This window comes from Ascaphus truei, chromosome 3 (genome assembly GCF_040206685.1).
Source record: "Ascaphus truei isolate aAscTru1 chromosome 3, aAscTru1.hap1, whole genome shotgun sequence".
NCBI lineage: Eukaryota > Metazoa > Chordata > Amphibia > Anura > Ascaphidae > Ascaphus > Ascaphus truei.
In genome coordinates this window covers 215,016,737-215,036,609 of record NC_134485.1, presented here as the reverse complement: position 1 = coordinate 215,036,609, position 19,873 = coordinate 215,016,737, and the positions used below count along the sequence as shown (strand labels likewise).

General features: G+C 44.6%; 1 protein-coding gene across 1 annotated transcript; it reads left to right on the top strand.

The window, feature by feature from the left end:
* The first annotated feature begins 9,076 nt into the window (after positions 1-9,076).
* LOC142490699 (uncharacterized) lies at positions 9,077-14,763 on the top strand. The gene is made up of 6 exons (XM_075593116.1): positions 9,077-9,193; positions 9,929-9,962; positions 11,864-12,169; positions 13,561-13,638; positions 14,002-14,709; positions 14,756-14,763. The coding sequence occupies exons 1-6, from the start codon at positions 9,077-9,079 to the stop codon at positions 14,761-14,763; spliced, it is 1,251 nt and encodes a 416-aa protein (XP_075449231.1).
* The last annotated feature ends 5,110 nt before the right edge of the window (positions 14,764-19,873 follow it).

The following is a 19,873-nucleotide window of genomic DNA, read 5'->3' as shown; positions in this document are numbered from 1 at the left end:
TTAGAACTTGGCTGTGTATGTGTAATTCTTACATATACGTCCTGCGAAGACCCACTCCCCCTTTGGCGGGAGCTGTCGCAGGTGGAGGCGCTGCACCCGTTATAGATATTGCGCGCACCCCAGGCTCTCCGTGGCAGAAACTTAGGCCCTGTGAGCCAGCAGGTAATACAGCACATAGTAGCGGCTTGCTAGTGATAGGAAGCAGGGCTACATTTGGAGGCGCTGCTGAGATTCAGACCTGGGGTGCCCCTCGAACCTAAGTTGTTATCACCATGGGTTTGCCCACCCGTCACAAGATACGAGACTGGGCCCGTCCAGTACGCACGCCTACCCGTCGCGCCATAGCGCTGGCCCAAGTGCCCATGGCCTTACCCTTAGAGACTTTACAGACGGCCTTGCAACAACTCCAGGGTTTTGCCAAAGCTCGCCTGGTAGATGTAATGGTAGATCACGACTGCAAGTGGAATACCTTGCTGGTGGACTGTTTGTGTAATCTGTGAGCGCTCGAACCTGCCGTTCCTCAAGCGCTGGCCTTGCCTGATGCACCGCCCGGCGGTAGTCCTTTTGTCTACCCCCTCCGAGATCCCCTAGTATGTCCGTTGGATGAGGACGACCCCACCCTCCCTTTGATTCATTATGCCACGAGTGAAGGTGGTAGCTTCCGGTCCGTGTCCAGTGATCCAGGCTCCAGTGTCTCCGTGGAGGCTGGAGTGAGTAGTAATATGCTGCAGAAACTGAATGACAAAATAGACCAGTTATCTAGTCCTCCCAGTTTACCGCCGCTAGTCGAAGCACTTACTTTAGCCACCCACGCCCAGAACTACCGGAAGCTATAAGCCTTCTCGGGGACCCTCCCTGTGCCTACCGGGGAAGATGGGGTAGAAACGTGGAAAGAGCACATGCGGGGGGTAATGGAAGAGTGGTCATACACCGATGTAGTAAAAAGACAGAGACTCATGGAGTGCCTGTGGCCCCCAGCGGCCACTCTGAACGGTATACACCGCGAACAGTACCCCGAGCTAACCTCTCGCTTGATGATAGAGTTCCTGGCCAAAGCCTATAGCGCGAAAGAGGATGACGGGGCGTTGTGGGCCAAATACTATGCCATAAACCAGTAGGAGGGGGAAGAGCTGTCAGCCTATATACAACGTGTGCAAATATCTCTCGGGCCGCTGCTGCATTATAAATATGTGCTACCCTCCTAGATGAATGAGTATCTCCGTAAGCAGTACCTCCGCGGATCCAGTCCTTCTCACCCGATAGCCAGCATGATTCGTGATCACCTCACCCGGGGCCCCCCCCCCGTCGTTCATCCAACTACTGCAACAGGTGAAGGAACACGAGACGCATCTAATGCTACACTCCCCTCAGAGGCCGAAAGCTAGCGGTAGCACTAAACCCAAAGGAAGTACGGAAAAGAAGGAGGAACCACCGGACCAGCCTGGCTCCGAGAAACCATTTTTCGCGGGACGGTCGTCCCCTCCGCCTGATCGCCGGGCTACCCCCAGAGATATGTCATGTTACAAGTGCGGGAAGCGGGGGCATCTATCCTACGATTGCCGCCTGGGCACTTCTCGACACCGCAGCCCCTCACCCCAGAAGTTCCCATCCCAGGCTATGATCTGCGGGGTGTATGCGACGGATGCCGACCAAGACGGGACCCCCCGGAGGGGCTGAGCCGGTAGAAGATGGTAGTCGGGTGGGACCGGTTGCATTGATCCGGGTTTTAGTGGATGGAATCTACTCCTCTGCACTACTAGACACCGGATCCCAAGTCACCATCATATACAGAGGGTTCTATGATCGTCATCTTCAAAAGCGTCCGCTGCGACTGGCTGACCACATCAAGGTACGCGGGCTAAGCAATGACGACTACCCCATCGACGGGTTAGTGACCGTGGATCTGGAAATACAACAGCTCAACACGGGAAAATCTCACCCATGAAGGTGGACGCCTTGGTGTGTCCGGAACCCCGAGACCCCCCCAAATACCCTATTATACTCTGGACCAATGCTGATATTGTACAAGCGGTCATCCGGGCCTATCTACACGAGTAGGTTAGGTTCCTGTTCCCCTAGTATCGTTAAGCCTTGACCAGGACTATACTGTTGAGTGGGAGGTCTGGGCTCAGACCCCCACTGGTGTTGCCGGAGTCCGGGTGTGAGCGTCCCGGACCATAGAGAGAGAGATAGAGACAGCTCGGTGTCGACGTACCGAGACCCTTTGTGAAGATCGTGGCAGACCCGAGCACCGGAGTGCTCGGCAGGTATTTCATCAAGTGAACCAACGGTACCATTCATTCACCCCAGACACAGTGGCTGCGCAGTCACCCATACACACACATAGGGCCTGCTGTGAGTGGGAGGACTAATCCGTAAGGATCGGACATGGGGTGGGATCACCCGGTGGCGGGTGTGGGAAGTGTTGTTGGCGTCCGCCGTGGCACATGTTGTGGGGCGTCCGCCGTTGCGCTAGGTAGTGTTGGCGTCCGCCGTGGCGCCCTATCTATCATATCATATATATATACACTACCGACACGCTTTATCACTCTGCGGCCAGATCCGCAAGCCGGGAGATTTCCCGGCTTGCTAGTGGCCGCCCCTCGGCGTGCCGCGCGTCATAGACGCGCGGTCACGCGTCTTTGGGAGCGTGCGCCCCCTGCACGCGCGTCCAGGGGCTCCCCGAGGGAGCCCTGGTGTCCCGCGATCGCGGGACGGCGGCAGGGGGTTCCGGGGGACCCGGCGGACCCGGCAGCGGTAGGGAGAGCGCCCCGATCGGAGGGCGCTCTTCCGCTGCTTCGGCGCGCGCCCGTCACTCTCGGGCGCGCGCCAGGCTACTGCTGCGGCCAAGAACGGGCAAATGCTCGAATAAACTTGGCCGCAGCAGTATAGGAATATTATGGCATGTAATATACTGTGAGTTTGGTCTGCAAGTAAAAGAGATTGGTTTTAGAACTTAGCTGTGTAAGTGTAATTCTTGCATATACGTCCTGTGAAGACCCACTCCCCCTTTGGCGGGAGCTGTCGCAGGTGGAAGCGCTGCACCCATTATAGATATTGCGCACACCCCAGGCTCTCAGTGGCAGAGACTTAGGCCCTGTGAGCCAGCAGGTAATACAGCACATAGTAGCGGCTTGCTAGTGATAGGAAGCAGGGCTACATATATATAAATAATTATACTGGGGAGGGAGTCCCTTTTGGTTCTGTATTGACTGACACTGAGGTATTTTACACAATTTTTATTTTTTATTTCTTGTGAACCTTCATCTGAGACCAGCACCAAGAAGGACTATTGTTTTCTGCTTCTATCGCAGGCAAAAAAGCTTTTAAACAATTTACAGTAGCATCTTATTTGCTACTTAACATTTTCCCTTATTGTTTTTTTGCGTAGAAAGGAATGTTTCTACTTTCTGTGTGCTTCAGTAAACCTTATCTGTTAATTATTGCCCTTCCGCTTTATCGTTTTGAAATAATTATTCTGTTATCATGAGCCAAACAAACGAACACAGGCAAATGATTCTGGTTGAACTACATGCCTATATATAAAGAGTTTATAAGTCGTTTTACCACAAAAGAGATTAGGTAAAGGACTGAATTAATTACACATGCTACTGTTATTAGTTCCCTTTTGTTTTAGGAGGGATTGCCTTTTTAATAAAATGCAGCGGATGGGGAGTTAATTTGAGGTTTACCTTAAAGTGGACAGCTGTGAATAATTTGTGTTGATCACTGGAGTGGAGGATTAATTGATTAGTCTTTACAATAACATTTTTAAACTTCTAAGAGATCAATGGCAAGCTGTGTACGTAAAGAGAAAACATAAGTTCATTATTGCAGGTTTGGTCTTGTGCCTAATGTTTTCAGCTGAAAACTGTATCAATCTTTTAAACTGCAAGTAATCATTCAAGCATGGTGTAGGTGATATTTGTTTACAGGGCATGTCACAAAAGGAAGTCAATCATAAAACTTACCACTAGGGGTGTCATTTAATATAGTCTGAAGCAGCTGTTTCGGCTGTTATCTCGAAAACTCCAATTTATGTCAATGTGATCGGCTGCTTTGAAGCATATATTGAATAATCCCCTAGGCCTGCAGTCAAGCTATCAGTTTGTTATGAAAAGCTTGTCAAGCTATCAGACACTATTTAGAAACCTATTCTACTGTAATGTTGTCACTAAAAATAATATGATATACCAATACTCCACTGCAAATCTGCAACATATAGCAATATATTGGAGTTTTACTGTAGAGTTTTACAGTTACGGTAAGGCAAAAGTAGCCCACTGATCAACCACATTAGACACTAAATAGTGTCAAATAGTTTGACCGGCTGCATTAAAATATATGGTCTGGTAGCTTAACCAGCTTATTGTGACAGCCTGATGGCTTGACTGCAGTCCACTAAGTGAACAAAATATAACCCAAGATTATATATATATATATATATATATATAGTGGAAGAAGATCACAATCTTTCATAAAGAGGTAATTTATAAGTCAGCATATTTGTAGCGATTACTGCATTGAAAGGTTTCCTGTTTCTTAGTGTATATAATAATCCTCTCATTCCAGTGATGGATGGGGAGGCTGAGTGTCAGCAGTTATTGATATGAGAGCATCATAGGTGAGATGAGATGTCCATTTGTAATTTATAAAAGACTGGAACTAGTTTTCAACCAAAAAGGCACCTACCCTTACAAGGGCCACGCGCGCACGGCAGGGAGAGGGGAGCCAACAGACAGCGGCGAAGATGAGGAAAATAATCTTTTCGCGCCGCTGCCTGCGCTCAAATGTATGTATGTGTGTGTACTGTATGTGTGTTTGTGTGTATGCGTGTCAGGGCGAGCTCACCACAAACGAGACGGGACCGCGGTGCTGAGGTGGGATAGGATATAACTCCACCCACAGCCACGAGGGCACGTCTTGAGAGTAGAGTGGTCTGGGAGTCCGGATCGGGCAGGAGAGGTACGGATGGTAGAGGGTGCTGTTGCCAGGTCCGGGGTTAGAGAGAGGGACGTAATCGTTTACCGTTAGCTGGGTACGGGGTGCCAGAGGTGCGGAGAGTCGTGTTGCCGTATGCCGAGTTCGGGATGCCAGAGGTGCGGGTAGTCGTAGAGGAAGCCGGTTCGGTACACGAGGAAGACTGCAAAACAAGACAGGACAAGACAGGACTAGGGAGGCAGAGAGTGATGAGAACAACTGGTTCTATGCTCAGCCGACGAGTTAATGAAGCTGCAGGGTATATATAGGCAAGAGGGTCCAATGGCAGAGTAGCAAGGTGGGGGTGTGTGAATGGGCCAGGATGAGACAGGGATAGGGATGAGTTCCTGGAGGAGGAGCTATAGATCCTAGGAGAATTGGTGTATTGAATTGCTGCATTGGAAAAGGGTACTGTGCCTTTAAGAGGCTGGTGCGCCTCCGTGTGACCGCGCCTCCGTGTGGCTGTGCCTGTGGATGCGTGCGCGGGCACACGCCCAGAACCGAGGGCAGAAGAAGGGAATTGCGCGCGCACAGGGGAAACGGAGCTCGGCGTCTTAGAGGAGGAATCCGTGTGAGCCGCGGGAGACCCTGGCAGGGCTGCAGGTGAGTGAGGAGCACGCCGAGAGCGGCGTGACTCCTGAATCCTTACAATGCGTGGATGTGTGTTTGTATGGATGTGTGTGTGTGTGTGTGTGTGTGTGTGTGTGTGTGTGTGTGTGTGTGTGTGTGTGTGTGTGTGTGTGTGTGTGTGTGTGTGTGTGTGTGTGTGTGTGTGTGTGTGTGTGTGTGTGTGTGTGTGTGTGTGTGTCAATGATTGCACAACTAAAAAAAAAATATTTATTAAACTTTTTTTTCTTAAAAAAATCTTATTTAGATCTTCCTTTCACTCACACAACCCATGCACACGCATATACTCACACATACACACACTTACACACACATACACACACATACACACACATATACATTACTTGCAGCTCCCGGCACTATAGACAGGAAAAGCATGCGGCACGTGCACGCACGTTCGCATAGGCATGCGCGGCCGCACAGCCGCATGCTGTATATAAAAGCCCTAACAGGTAGAACCATTGGCATGCAGGCTCAAAGATTCAAACATGATAATCATGTTCAATATTCAAGTGTGCTTTTGGAGGAATGTTTCTGATAACAACATCATAAAATCTCAATGCAGATATGAAAAAGATAGAATATATTGTTGACAGCTTGATTCTGAAATGCTAGATAAAGATTGACTAAGTACATTCTTGGCTTAAACCATTGAAGAAATGTATTTCATCTTGTGTTATTTTTTCTACAATAAGTGGATAGCACATAATCATTTATATTTATAGACCTTTTTATATGTATCCATGATTCAGCTTCAGATTATTTGTAATACCTCTCATTTCATTTATTATTAGTTGTTTATACATTAGAGATGATGTTACTTGTTCTACATAAATCCTTTAGAAAATACATGGTGTTGTTCAAAATGGGTCCGTATTTTAATGTTGTATTCTTTATGTAATACCCAGGATCACCTTGCTTCCTGGGGGAAGATGTTAGGACCTGCAAGGGGTGGAGTTTAGGGGCAACCTACTGTATAGTAAGGAAGTTTTCATCTGTTTTAAAAAGGCCAGCTGCTGTGACTGGTAGTTTTCGACTGTTTTCACCTTTAACGGTGTTTCCCTGGGCCCTTCTAATCCTGACCCCCATATGTGAGAAACTGACCCAATTACATGTCTGTGTATTGTGGTGCACCTGCTGGCTCACAGGACTCCTGAGTCTCCCGCTTGATGTGGTTGGGTAAATCACCATGACAGGCGTCTGAGGTAGTGTGCTGAATCCTACTCACATTTGGTACAGCGCCTCCACCCTATCCAGATCCCCACGATAGCAGGGAGGAGTTTCTGACAGGGAACTCCTGGGTGCACCTTCTCCCTGAGTAACTCCATGCACAGGCAAGAAGGGTCTTTTCATGGGCATATTTATTAGCATGTCTTGTGGCAGACTGCCCATCACAGCGGCCGACACTTAGCCGCACACCTTGTAGTGGCCCTCCATTCAGAAGATTCCTCCTGTACTCTAATTAAGTTGTCTTTCCACCTCTCCCCTAAGGGAGACCACCAGCTGTTCCAGAGCCCTGGAGACAGTATGTACTCAGCTTGTCACTTGCCACGTGCCTCTGACAGACAGACTTGAACTGCTACAGACCTTGAACTCCAGAGATCAACAACTGAATGACACACTGAACTAACCACTAACGTTTGGGAGTGCTGTGCAATATATAGGCTCCAGAAAGACCAACCTCTGTGTCACTAACAGTGGACACAAAGCATGCTGTCACTTCCTTTGCTACATATGACACATCATAGGTGTTTGAGGGCAAACCTCCATGATAACTACTGGCAACCCTGCCTTCTTACCAGGATTACTGCCAGCATGAGAGAGATCTGTACACCAATTTTACACATGGCTACAATCTCCCCCTGGTGGAATCCAACGCCCCCTGGTGGAATCCAACATCCCCTGGTGAATCCAACGTCCCCGCTTGGGACCTAAATTTGCGGAACCTTCCTTCAGGTGACACTGCAACACATAACAATATACATTAGTACACATTATTACAGAACGCATCTTCTCATCATGAACATAATCACACAGACCAGATGTCCACAGCAGTACATTTGTACCACTCCATAGGAGAATTTAAACTTAGTAGTAATGCCTAGGGTCAGGTTTCTTCACCTCCCTCCCATTAGCATCCTGCACTGAAATACTATAACTTCTGGGCTGCCCATTCTCCGGCCTATACTCCATTTTGTGCATGTATATGTTGCGCCCAACACTCCATACACTCATGAGATAGCAGATTCTCTCCTCTGTCTTATGTGCTACATGATCGGATTTAGACATGATGTAGTCCTGTATAGTCTCCCTCAGCCATGCATCCCTGTTATCCTCTATCTCCTGCATGAGAGGTTCAGGTACATAAGGATATTCTAGACCATGTGACCGTTTGTATAGTGCAACTATGGCCCTCTCAGCCCTGCTGGTTCGAATCAACTTTTTGTTGTCTGCCTTGCCTGGAAGTACCCAATACAATGGCTCTTCAGGAGAAATCGCATCATATAATATAGAAGACCCTCGTGGAGTAACTATGCCCCTTTGAATGTCATATCATCGCTTCCTTAACTCTTCCAGGCGTTCCTCCTCGGAGTACTCACCCACATCCCACCAGTGGTCAACTATATCTCCCCGTATTAGTATAAACCGTGTACGATCCAACCAGGCCTCATACCCCTCAAACATAGGAGCCCACCATCTGGTTTCCCGCTCCACAGCCTGCTCTCTCACTGATACAGCCATCATTCCTTCCTCCAGTTCTCCCCCAGAAGAAATTCCCGATGTCCCTGTGGACCTAGAGCCCGACCCAATATGTTTAGGCCTACCCCTCACATTTGCATTACAATCAGGAGAACTCATTCTTGCACACATCTCAGATGCAATCATTTCCCTCCCCGATCCCTCATCGGAGGTAAAACATTCCCCCAAGTCCAGAGCTGACCAAGTCCGTTCCTCAGATGTGTCCCGGGACCACCCTTGGCTAGATAGGGACCTGGATGACGAGGTGACAGGGGCAGGGGTTTGGACTATGGCCGGGGACAGGGCAAAGGGAGAAGTGTGTTGGCGATGCGGTACTACTATCCGCAGTTTGGCAATACCTCGGCCGGTGCCAGCGTTGGGCAGGTCAGGCTCACCCTTCTCTTGGTTCCCCGGATTCCTCGTAGCCTGCCGACTTTTGCTCCTCTCCGTCCCGGACAACTTGGTGCAGCACGGCGGTCGTGATGATGCTGGTTGCTTACAGCCGGCTCCGCTGTGTCCGCCGGAAGTGACGTCATCAATCTCGCGGTACACGGTGCCATCTTGGGTGGGGTCCCCCACCGGAACTTCCTCTTCCAGTACGACATCCGGTGCCGGACGCGATGGTTCGTTCCGCTGTTCCGCTGGGGCCTGGACTAGGCCTTCCTTCTCCGCCACCTTCATCGGAGCCTGAGGGAGGGAAGAGGGTATCTCACCACTCCGCTGGCTTGCGATGAGGTCCTCTTCTCCTTCCACCATGGGAGTCGCCACGGCCGTGGGACTCATCCGCTCCGGTCGCATCAGCGCAGATAATCGAGAACTCTCGAGACTTGGCTCCTCCACATCACAGGTAAGTGCTGGCTCTTTTTAAGCACCGCTGTAGTGGCCCGCCGGTAGGTGCATCACCACCGATGTCGAGCTTGCTTGCTCCTCGTCTGACGAGGCAGACTCCGACGCTGGTAGTGGTACTTCCGCAGGGGTCCGACAGCGACCTTCCAGGTTCTCGCTGCGGTTGCAGGCCCCAATCTCACTCTTTCCCGGTGCGATCATCAGTAGGGATCCCATTTCTCCGGGATCACCTTTCTCTGTTTTTACCTTGGGCGAGGCTCCAGCCGCCAGCTTGGCTGTCTCTCCTCCCGCCTCCACGGTGTGCCCAGGCACAAATGACTCCACGGCCCATATATAGTGTATTCCACACTGGGGGCATCTTGCAGTGGTGCTGGCTTCTCCGCCCGGTAACCTGCATTGAGCGCACAGGCACCGCAATGTCTCCTTTCCACCCGCCTTCCCGACCAGGAAGCCTCCTGGCAATAGGTAGGGGTGAATAATGTACAAAGAACCTTGCTCCAAACCCCTTATGGTATATGCGTGCTGCCTGGGAGAGTGGTGATATAAACTGGAGAGATATATCCAAAGCCGGATACATAAAGATCCCTGGTTGTGGCGCACTGCGGACCTTTATATTATAATGCGGTCAGAGGTAGCAAAAAAAATTATTACAAGTAAAATCAATTTTATTAACATAATGGGTATACTTTAAAAATAGACATATAGCCGTGTAAGGGTATATGTCTATGTTTTGAAGTCAATCAGTTGTTCCATTCAAATGATGCTGGAATGTGCATAGAGCGCAGTCTAAACCGGTAAGTGACCAGTGTAGAAAATAGTCAAGTATTTTTATCATAAGCTGCCTATCTCACATAAATATGTGTAGGGTCTAATACTTTAGTAGGAGCTTTGTGTCCTGTGTCCGACTGCGTGTACATCACAGTGGTCTGCCAGAGTAGTGGTATATCAAACTACCTAGTGGAGAGATGAAGTTAGATATATGGGGAAACTTTAACACTTTGTATGCTGGGCAGGTAGTTCTTGACTATAGATCCATTATATAATCCTATGGTAGATGAGTACTGTGTATCCTGTTAACAAAATAGTATTGTATAGGAAAATCCTGGTTAGGAGATATAGGGCCTCATGCAGTAAGCGACGATTATGTGAAATCGGCAAGCTTATCGATTAGTCATGTTATTGGCGTTTTTCCCTCTCCGTATGCAGTAAGTGCCGAATACATTCAAAATCAACCAGAAAACAAATCCGCCCACTCTCACGATGATGAGCCGATCACACACAGGTGTATCGGCGTGCGTGGCGGGGTGCTGTTAGGTTGCACAATCACAAATCTTGCTGAATCAGGCGAAACAAGCATGTTTTTGATTGCGCGCCATATTTAAAGGCAACGTGTACTGCTAATCATTCTCTGTGTTGTTGGGAGTGAGAGAGAGAGAGAGACGCACAGAGCTGGACGATTGAAGATTTGCATATTGACTGAGAGACTTGTTGTGTATTGGGTGAGCTTTGTCCTTTGTTGTTTTGTTTACATCTTTGTCTTGTTTTATATGTGGAAGTGGGTCGTGTGATTGCCTGTACATTTCTTGTCTGTTTTTTGTGAGTGCTGGAAGTATGCCCGCAAAGCGTGGGAAGAGTGATGCTGGTGGGAGTGGGAGTGCTACTCGTGGGAGTACGCGTCGGAGTGAACGTTCTGTTCAGGGGAGTGATGTTGCTGGTGCACCGAGTGGTGTTGCTGGGAGTGGGAGTGCTGTTGCTGGGAGTGGGAGTGCTGTTGCTGGGAGTGGGAGTGCTGTTGCTGGGAGTGGGAGTGCTGTTGCTGGGAGTGGGAGTGCTGTTGCTGGGAATGGGAGTGCTGTTGCTGGGAGTGGGAGTGCTGTTGCTGGGAGTGGGAGTGCTGTTGCTGGGAGTGGGAGTGCTGTTGCTGGGAGTGGGAGTGCTGGTGCTAGGAGTGTGAGTGCTGGTGCTAGGAGTGTGAGTGCTGGTGCTAGGAGTGTGAGTGCTGGTGCTAGGAGTGTGAGTGCTGGTGCTAGGAGTGTGAGTGCTGGTGCTAGGAGTGGGAGTGCTGGTGCTGGGAGTGCTGCTGGTGGCGCAGTTGCTGATGGGGTGTCTGGTGGTGGCGTGCTTGCTGGTGGCCAGCTTTTGGAGGCTCTTCCATTGGAAGAAGGAGAGTCCAGTCAGCACCAGCCAAGCTCTGACCCTAAACCTGCTCGGAAAAAACGTGTGGAGAAGCCACGTAATCCTCGCTTCAATGACCAGGAAAATAGGGCTCTTGTCACTGGCATTCTGGAGCACTATGACAGTCTCTATGGACATTTAGTAGGTAAGTGTAACTTTACATTTATTATTCAAATACATGTGATCCTAGGTCATCTGAGTTTTGTTCATATGCAAATATGGGTACACAATATCTTTCTATGTTCATTAGTGTGGAAACACAGCTTTTTATCATGCCTTACAAGGACAAATAAACACAGGCGGTCAATTTGCCAGAACTGCATACAATATGAATGCAACCTTGCTTACATGTATAGGTTTAGTAGTGAATGCTCATGTGCTGCACATATTACACATAAAACAGCATGTTTGCTATCTCTTGGAACAGCTAGCAGTGTAGGAAACTGGTGCTTATATTATTATTCATTTACCTCATATCTTTTATATGTTTTTCAAGGGCGGACAAGTGCAGCAAGCAAAAAAGAAATGTGGGACACAATAGTCATTGGTGTCAATGCCTGTGGGAATAGTGTCAGGGACAAGTATCATTGTCGGAAAAGATTTGATGATATTAGGTCCAAATTGAAAAAGAAAATACAAGACCAACGCGTGCATGCTACTGGCACTGGAGGTGGGCCCACACCACAACGTCTCATATTGACTCCATTGGAGGAGCTGCTTCGGCCAAAATTACTTACCGTCGTCGTGGAAGGCTTGGCTGGTGACCGTGACATTGGAATTTATCCGTCACAATTTCCAGCAGGTGATAAATATTACTGTACTAGGCGTGTCGTTGCTTACAGTTATTTTGCATATTTACACTGCTTTTTATACTGTCTTCACAATATAAGCATACCTGCATCTATATATGTATATGTCTGATTCTGTATATATATATCTCAAAATAGACATATATGTAGTAGTCCTACTAAAAGCAGTAACTAATATAGCACGTGCCATTGCGTGCTCATTTACATGTGAATTCCCAAAATGCATAGCTGCAGTGGAAGCAATTGATGGTGGGCGAAGATGGGGAACAACAGGGTAGTACACATGTGTAACACATGTTAATCAGAAATTATTACTAGCTACAGGTACAGAACAGAAATATGTAGAATATTATTGTGTATTTTATTGATTTTACTCCGACAAACATGACATTACTGCCTATTTTAAGCATGCATCAAAGAAATTGCATGTAACGGCCTACAAACATCACTGGCACTAACACATCTATAGTTGCTTATGAAAAGGTCCATTTTTGCTTTATGTCATATACAGACAGCATAATGAGGCACACGTATCATATGTTATGTCATTGTTTTCATAACTTAAACACTGCAGATGACTACTTAGCTCATCTACCATTGTGTTAAAGCAGCTGCAATTAATATCTCATCACAGCATACACTTCAACAGAGGGGGTGGGGTTCAGCACACACACTAATTACAGCCTCATTTCACGGTCAACTTAGTTCACACCATTTGCACCTGTTTCAAGTCATTGAAAGGTGTGGCTGATTAGGCTTTTTGGGGAAGGGAATACCTTTCTTACAACCTGAATAGCACAACTGAAGTTAATCACACTCATTTGAAAGCTTAACTCTAGCTACTAAATGCCCCAACAACTCATTACTTATCAAAGCGTACGTCACACATTAGTTCACTCATATCTATAGTTGAACTACTATGAAAGACACATTATCACACACTGCATGTGTTGTCTTGTTGAGTCACAGCCACATTCAGGTGTGCCACATCTTCGATTAATGTACCACACATATCCTCTACCAAAAACAACACTTTTTGCAATATGACCACCTTCATGATAACCATTGTGAATGGTCATCTCATGATAGTTATGTACATTATGATACTGATATCACTACACAACATATGATTTTTATGTACTCATTTAATCTATTTATCCTCACGCATTACTGCAGAAACATAGTATGTTGTATGTTAGGGAACTCAAAAATTCTAAGTACACAGGCATGTACAGTGTTATTACAACTATTTATGTTCACTTTCACACACATTTTCGGTTAAGGAACTGATGTTGTTAGTTAATCATAAATACAGAACATACAATAAGTGTTTGTTCAATATTTACACATGTAAATGTAAAACTTATGTTATTGTTATATATAGTTGCCCCTGGAGGACATGTGTCACCTGAGATGGAACAAGTGTCTTCACCTGGGTCAGCCAGCTCAACACTACTAGAAGGTGAGTGTATCATTTGCTGGCCATATAATATGTGCTCTTCTATATGTTATGTTGTCATGTGCATTATTTGTTTTGCACATCTTCTTTAAATAGGATTACTTAGTGTCAGTGAAAATTAAGTGTAAGGCAACATGTATTGTGTTAGTGATGTTAATTATCATGTAGGACTTCTGAGTTTAGAGCAACTTTTCATTCATTCATATTTCATACTGAGTCCAAACATTATTCGTAAGTCAAGGTAGTTTTTAATGAGGTTATAAAACGTATGCTAACATGTTAGGTGTTACTTAGGACACAGTACAATTACATAGTAACACAGCAAACATTAACATGCCATTTAATAATGTGTACATTTCTTTTTAGAACATCATGGTGATGAGGATGATGAGTATGATGAGGATGACGCCACAGAAGAGACTGAAATACAATCATGTGACCATGAAGAGGTGCCAATAGAAACTGTTGTACCGCCAAATCGTCCATCAACTTCCACATACGATGCAATTGTAGCTTCAGAGGGAAAAATAGTGGACGCAGAAAATCGTCGCCATTCAGACATGATGACAGTGCTGGAAAGGATGATTGGACTGCAGGAAGAAACAGTATCACAATTGGCACATCTCCACAGAGTCTTCATTGAAGTGCCTAAACAGTTGCAAAAAATCAACACCTCATTCGAAGCATTAGTTGTTCAGCAAACACAAGCTAATTACTGGAGAATGACTAATGTACCACAATTCAACACCTCCCAGCCAGGATCTGTTCATGCAGGTCAGTTTTCACCACATTCATCTGATATTCATTCACCAGGCCCAAATGTTACCGGTCAAGTAGCAGACATTGCTGTGCAGGTTCCTGATGACATCCTACCGCTGCCATCTGTACAAATTCAGCAGCAGACACCTACAAAGGAGGCGACAAAAACAAAACAAGACACACATGAAACAGACCAACCATCACTTGTGCAGTGTCTACCAACTTGCTCACATGTGTCACTGGGCACAAGCCCTGTCCGTGAACAGTCACTACCCAAAAGCCCTGTAGGTGAGTCGCTGCCCAAAAGCCCTGTAGGTGAATCGCTGCCCAAAAGCCCTGTAGGTGAGTCGCTGCCCAAAAGCCCTGTAGGTGAATCGCTGCCCAAAAGCCCTGTAGGTGAATCGCTGCCCAAAAGCCCTGTAGGTGAATCACTGCCCAAAAGCCCTGTAGGTGAGTCACTGGCCACAAGCCCTGTAGGTGAGTCACTGGCCACAAGCCCCGTAGGTGAACAGTCACTGGCCACAAGCCCTGCCCGTGAAGTGCCAGAGGCCACTCAAAGTGGCTCTGTTGTGCCTAAAGTTGGTGGCAAAAGAAAAAGGAAAATTCAAGAGACAACAAGCAGGCCTGTTACTCGCTTGCAAAAGGAACAAAAAAAATAAATGTTATAATTCAGAAAATATGTCTTTGGCCTTGTTTTGTTGACTTCAGATTATCTAATTACTATTGTATGTATGCTGAAGACTGTGTTGTTTCCAAACTTTCAACTATGTTCTTGTACACGTGAAGTTTTGGAAATGTTAACACTCATAATTAATTGTGTTATAAATATTTATGTTGTAATCGTCTGTTCAGTAATGGTCCACCAGGAGCCAGTTGCTAAGTTTAGAGAAGCTGCCATTGACTTTGCAGCAAAACATTGCATTTGGGTGTGTTAATTGATGTAAGAATTGCATATGCATATTAGTCACATGCAATTATTAAAACACCTAAGTAAGTGCAAACATCTTTCTTGTACGTGTACAGCAGGATTATGTGTAAATTATTACTTACCTTTGCCTTGCTTGGCCATTGTAATTTTGTCCTTTAATCAGTTGTGTGTTCGTTTCTATAACATCTCAGAATGTATAATAATATATATACACACACACACACACACACTGAGTGAGTGTGAGTGTGAGTGTGTGAGTGTGTATATATATATATATATATATATATATATATATATATATATATATATATATAGTACTATATAAACTGGTATACACAAACTAATACACTTCATGCTTCCTTGTGAAAACACTATTTTAATAATACAGGCCTAATGTTTGAGAAATATCCTAAGTATGAGACTCTAACAGTATTGTGCTTAAACAAATGTTTATTACTTAATTCAATCATGTTTCTCACCATTTAAATAGGTTTCATACAAGGTATACTTAATGCCATCAATGTTGTGTGTACTCCTGCAATATAAAAAAAAATAAAATATTATATATAAATATATATATATTTTTATAAGAGATATATTTATATATATATATATATATATATATATATATATACACACGTATTTAAACTCATGCAGACAGGGAGTTAACCAGACTTTCACATACACACAGAAATGTAAGCGGGGAAAAAACATTTCTTTTTGCAGGTGTGTTTTTACTGATATGCCTGGCTAAGAAATATTTTCACACACTGGTCTTTGTTAGTTTTCAAAAAAACACTATGTGAACGCATTCACAGTCTAGGGATGTTTTTCACAAACGAGATAAAAGAAGGAGAAATGTTTCTCCCACAGTCCCATATCACGAACCACAACTGTTAACCCAATTAGACAACCAAATCCAATTGGCATTTGAAATAAGGAGTCAAAGTAGTTACTTTTGTTGACCTTGACAAGGAAAAACAGGAGTTTGTTAGCCATTCAGCACATTCATTTTGATGAGCAAATAACACAGACCTGCACACAGCTTTTGTGCTACTCAGACATGGCTGATGAATTCGTTAACAATATTAATCCCCTTTTAGGGTATAAGTACATGATCTGTGAAGCCATCTTGAACAGTCGCGGACAGAAAGCAAGCACACGCCAAATCGATGATTTCATTCGAGCAAAATATCCTTATTACCAAGACCGTAAGCATGCACGGAATTTTAATTCCTCAATAAGATTCACTTTATCAAGTAATGACTTTTTTGAACGTGACCAGGATAAGCTACAACACACCTATGGTTTCTGGAAGATTGCCCCGGAAAAACAATTTCTCCTGAAAGACGGCACTTATATTGTCGTGAAAGGCATATTTATTCCTAATGGCAATAGCAATGTATCCGCTACTACTGATCCGTTTGAATCGATACGTGCTGCAATATCTGCAGCCTCCATTCCTGAAACCCACATTGTACAAGAACAAAAGTACTATGATTATGTACCAAGCCTTTCAGCTGAAATTGCATTGGAATGGGAACCGGAAGAAATGAACCTACCTCCCGACCAATTATTTGAAGAAAGCAGTGGCGATTCCTATGAGCGCATCCTGGAGGAGATATGTGCCATACTGGATTCAGCGGTTGGGTTAAGCGTGGATGAAAATGGCTTGCATTTCTGGAGCGACCAGTTGCAGCCAGGCGAAGAGTTAATTCTAGAAGAATGGTAAATATAACAATCGTTATGCGTTGACTCTGCGTTTAAATTTTTTTTTTTTTTGTAACCACCATTTTCACTTTCAATGCGTGGATACAGCGTAACATTGCAGACTGCATAACATGTAGCGATCACAAACAAATTGTTTCCTAATACAATATAGTAGGACCTGAAAGAGTAGTACACATTGCTGACGGAATAAATATACGTACTTTCCTATCCCTTTAAACATATTAGCAACATTTTACCATTACTCTAACACATACCTGTTTTGTTATCATGCAACATCTACAACATTGAAAACCGGGTCCACCACGTATGACGTGGGACCCTTGTCATGGGCCAAGGCGTCCTTAAAAAGGATTAGTGATGTAAGTCCCGCCCCCAAGCGACGTGCGCGCCTCAAAGCCTATTGGCTGTCATGTTTTGCTATAGTAACGGTAACTGCAGTGTGTGATGCGTGCGGCTCAGTGTTTGTAGGCGTACCCTGGGCGTTAGCCGAATGTTAATTGAGTGGGAGGAGTGTTAGCGTGCGTTTCACGCTGGCTTAACATGACGTCACACGTATTGCATTTGCGCATTGTGTTATCGGCCGTGCTTTCTGTTCAAACACGTCTGTTTAAAAAGAATACAGATGTACTCGTTTAGAACGAATGTAGTTTCGTCTTCATTGTATTTGAAATAAAGATGTTATGTTTACTGGTATTTTCAACATGTATTGAACGCACAACGTACGCTTTGTTTTGCGCATGCGCTAACAGTTAGTGGAGCCAAGCGTGAAGTGCGTGCGCACACAAAGATGTGCGCGCACATCTTTCAGTATACAGGCAACGTTCACTTCTTATACATAGTTATGCCTGCTACAAATTTAAAGAAACATTACATACTGATGAACAGTTTTACTTCTAACATATAAGTGACTGACGTGTGTATGTACACAATCATATAGAGCTGCGTAACGCGTTGTCACGGATGCATATCTAGTAAGGTGCCATCTTTGACCATCATGTGTTTGCTGTATTTCAGAGATGTCGGGGAAGATACAATCGGATCAATGTATGATTTCAGAAGAGTCTACCTTTATATGAGATGATTGTGAGGAGGAGCCACCGACTACTATACTACATATGGAACTAATTTTATATTGCTTGCAGCGCTTATTAACAAACAATTAAAAATGTGATACCCTTATGCCTATATTGCATAAGCACTTAATTAACATAATGATGTTGCAAAAGAGTGCCTCATGAATTTTTATTGAGTGTTCTTTAATGACTACTAACATTTTATGACATGGTGTGTTTTATATATAACAACCATTCCCACTCTGCTAACACATTTGTGTATTCTAATATGTAATGGAACGTATGACTGTCGAAACTATGTAACAATAATAATAATAATATGAGCATGTTCATGTATAGGGCTGCTAGTTGTACGCAGCGATTTACAGACACATGTTTCAGCCTGAGGTCCCTGGCCCGTGGAACGTACAAATGTTTTTTTGCCGCATGAGGCACAGGGAGATAAAGTGACTTGGCCAAGGTCACAAGGAGCCCACACCGGGAATTGAACCAGACTCCCCTGCTTCAAACTATCAGTGCCAGTGTGTGTCTTTACTCAGTGAGCCACTCCTTCTCCCAATGTAAAGGACACTTACAACCAAGTAGCCATTTATTTTTAAAATCTCTTGTTACATGGGTATGTAGATAAAATGGTTTGGGACTGTAGCAAATAATGTTACTGGCCAGATGTTATGGTCCCCTCCAATGCATGATGTTCTGAATATGACATCACCATCATGTTATGAAGTACGTTTCTGTGTATATTTCATTAACCTAACTAACTATAGTTTACTGTGTTTATTAATCGTTTAGAAATACATAGTATAGTCAATATGATGATATAAGCTACCATAATAAAGCTGGTGTTATCATTTGTCGGTGTTATACATGGATCCTACACCAATTGATAGAGACACAAACAGTTGTCTTAAAAAGTGTGTCTATGCTAGTGATGAATGTGCTCCCGTAAGTAAACAAATAAGTACAGTTATCCCCTTTTCTCCAACCACCTCTATATTACATTAATGGAAATTATAAGGAAACATACATAAAATGTGATGAAATGTGAGTAATCATTTTGTAATACAATGCACATGAAAGCTCAAGAGTAGCTAAATGCATATACATGATACAGAAAGTACATATATGTAACATTTGTGTTTAAACCAATATGTTGGGTTTTTAGTTCCAATAATTATAGGAAGATTGAGGTAGCCACATCTTATGAGAGATGTCAGCAAATATACATACCATGATCAGTCATACTGGAGATATACCTATAATGCAAAGGAACAATATATAAATTGCAAACATTGACATGCCATCTTCAGTACCGTAAACAACACAGCAAAGTGTGTATTTGGTGTTAAATGTACAACACCATGTATATTTCATGACATTCAAAATGTAAATCAGCCTGGTGTACACATCATATGGATGTACATGTTACACTGCACCAATAACATTGTATGTAAGCATACTAGAAGCATGAATGATTATGGGCATAATATGTGTTTTGTCTTAGCATAAGGAATAACACAATGCTAAAATATTATTGCTTTGTTACCCAAGTTGTATTCACATACACACAACTAAAGTACAATTGAAGAGGGATTATATAACCTGTGCAACAATAACATACCGGTGCCACATCCCTTTGTGCACACAGCAGAGAAAAGAAAGGTGTGCAACCCATATTCATCTGTGTCCTAACAGAAGGTTATATAAAGAAACATTATTGTTAATATAACATAATTAAACTATAAAA

Bases quoted from the DNA above. Each gene is read 5' to 3' on its own strand.
- LOC142490699 (XM_075593116.1), top strand. From the start codon at position 9,077: ATGAGGTCCTCTTCTCCTTCCACCATGGGAGTCGCCACGGCCGTGGGA. The intron at 9,194-9,928 runs GTAAGTGCTGGC...TATGTTTTGAAG, and splicing joins TTGGCTCCTCCACATCACAG to TCAATCAGTTGTTCCATTCA. The intron at 9,963-11,863 runs GTGCATAGAGCG...ATGTTTTTCAAG, and splicing joins CATTCAAATGATGCTGGAAT to GGCGGACAAGTGCAGCAAGC.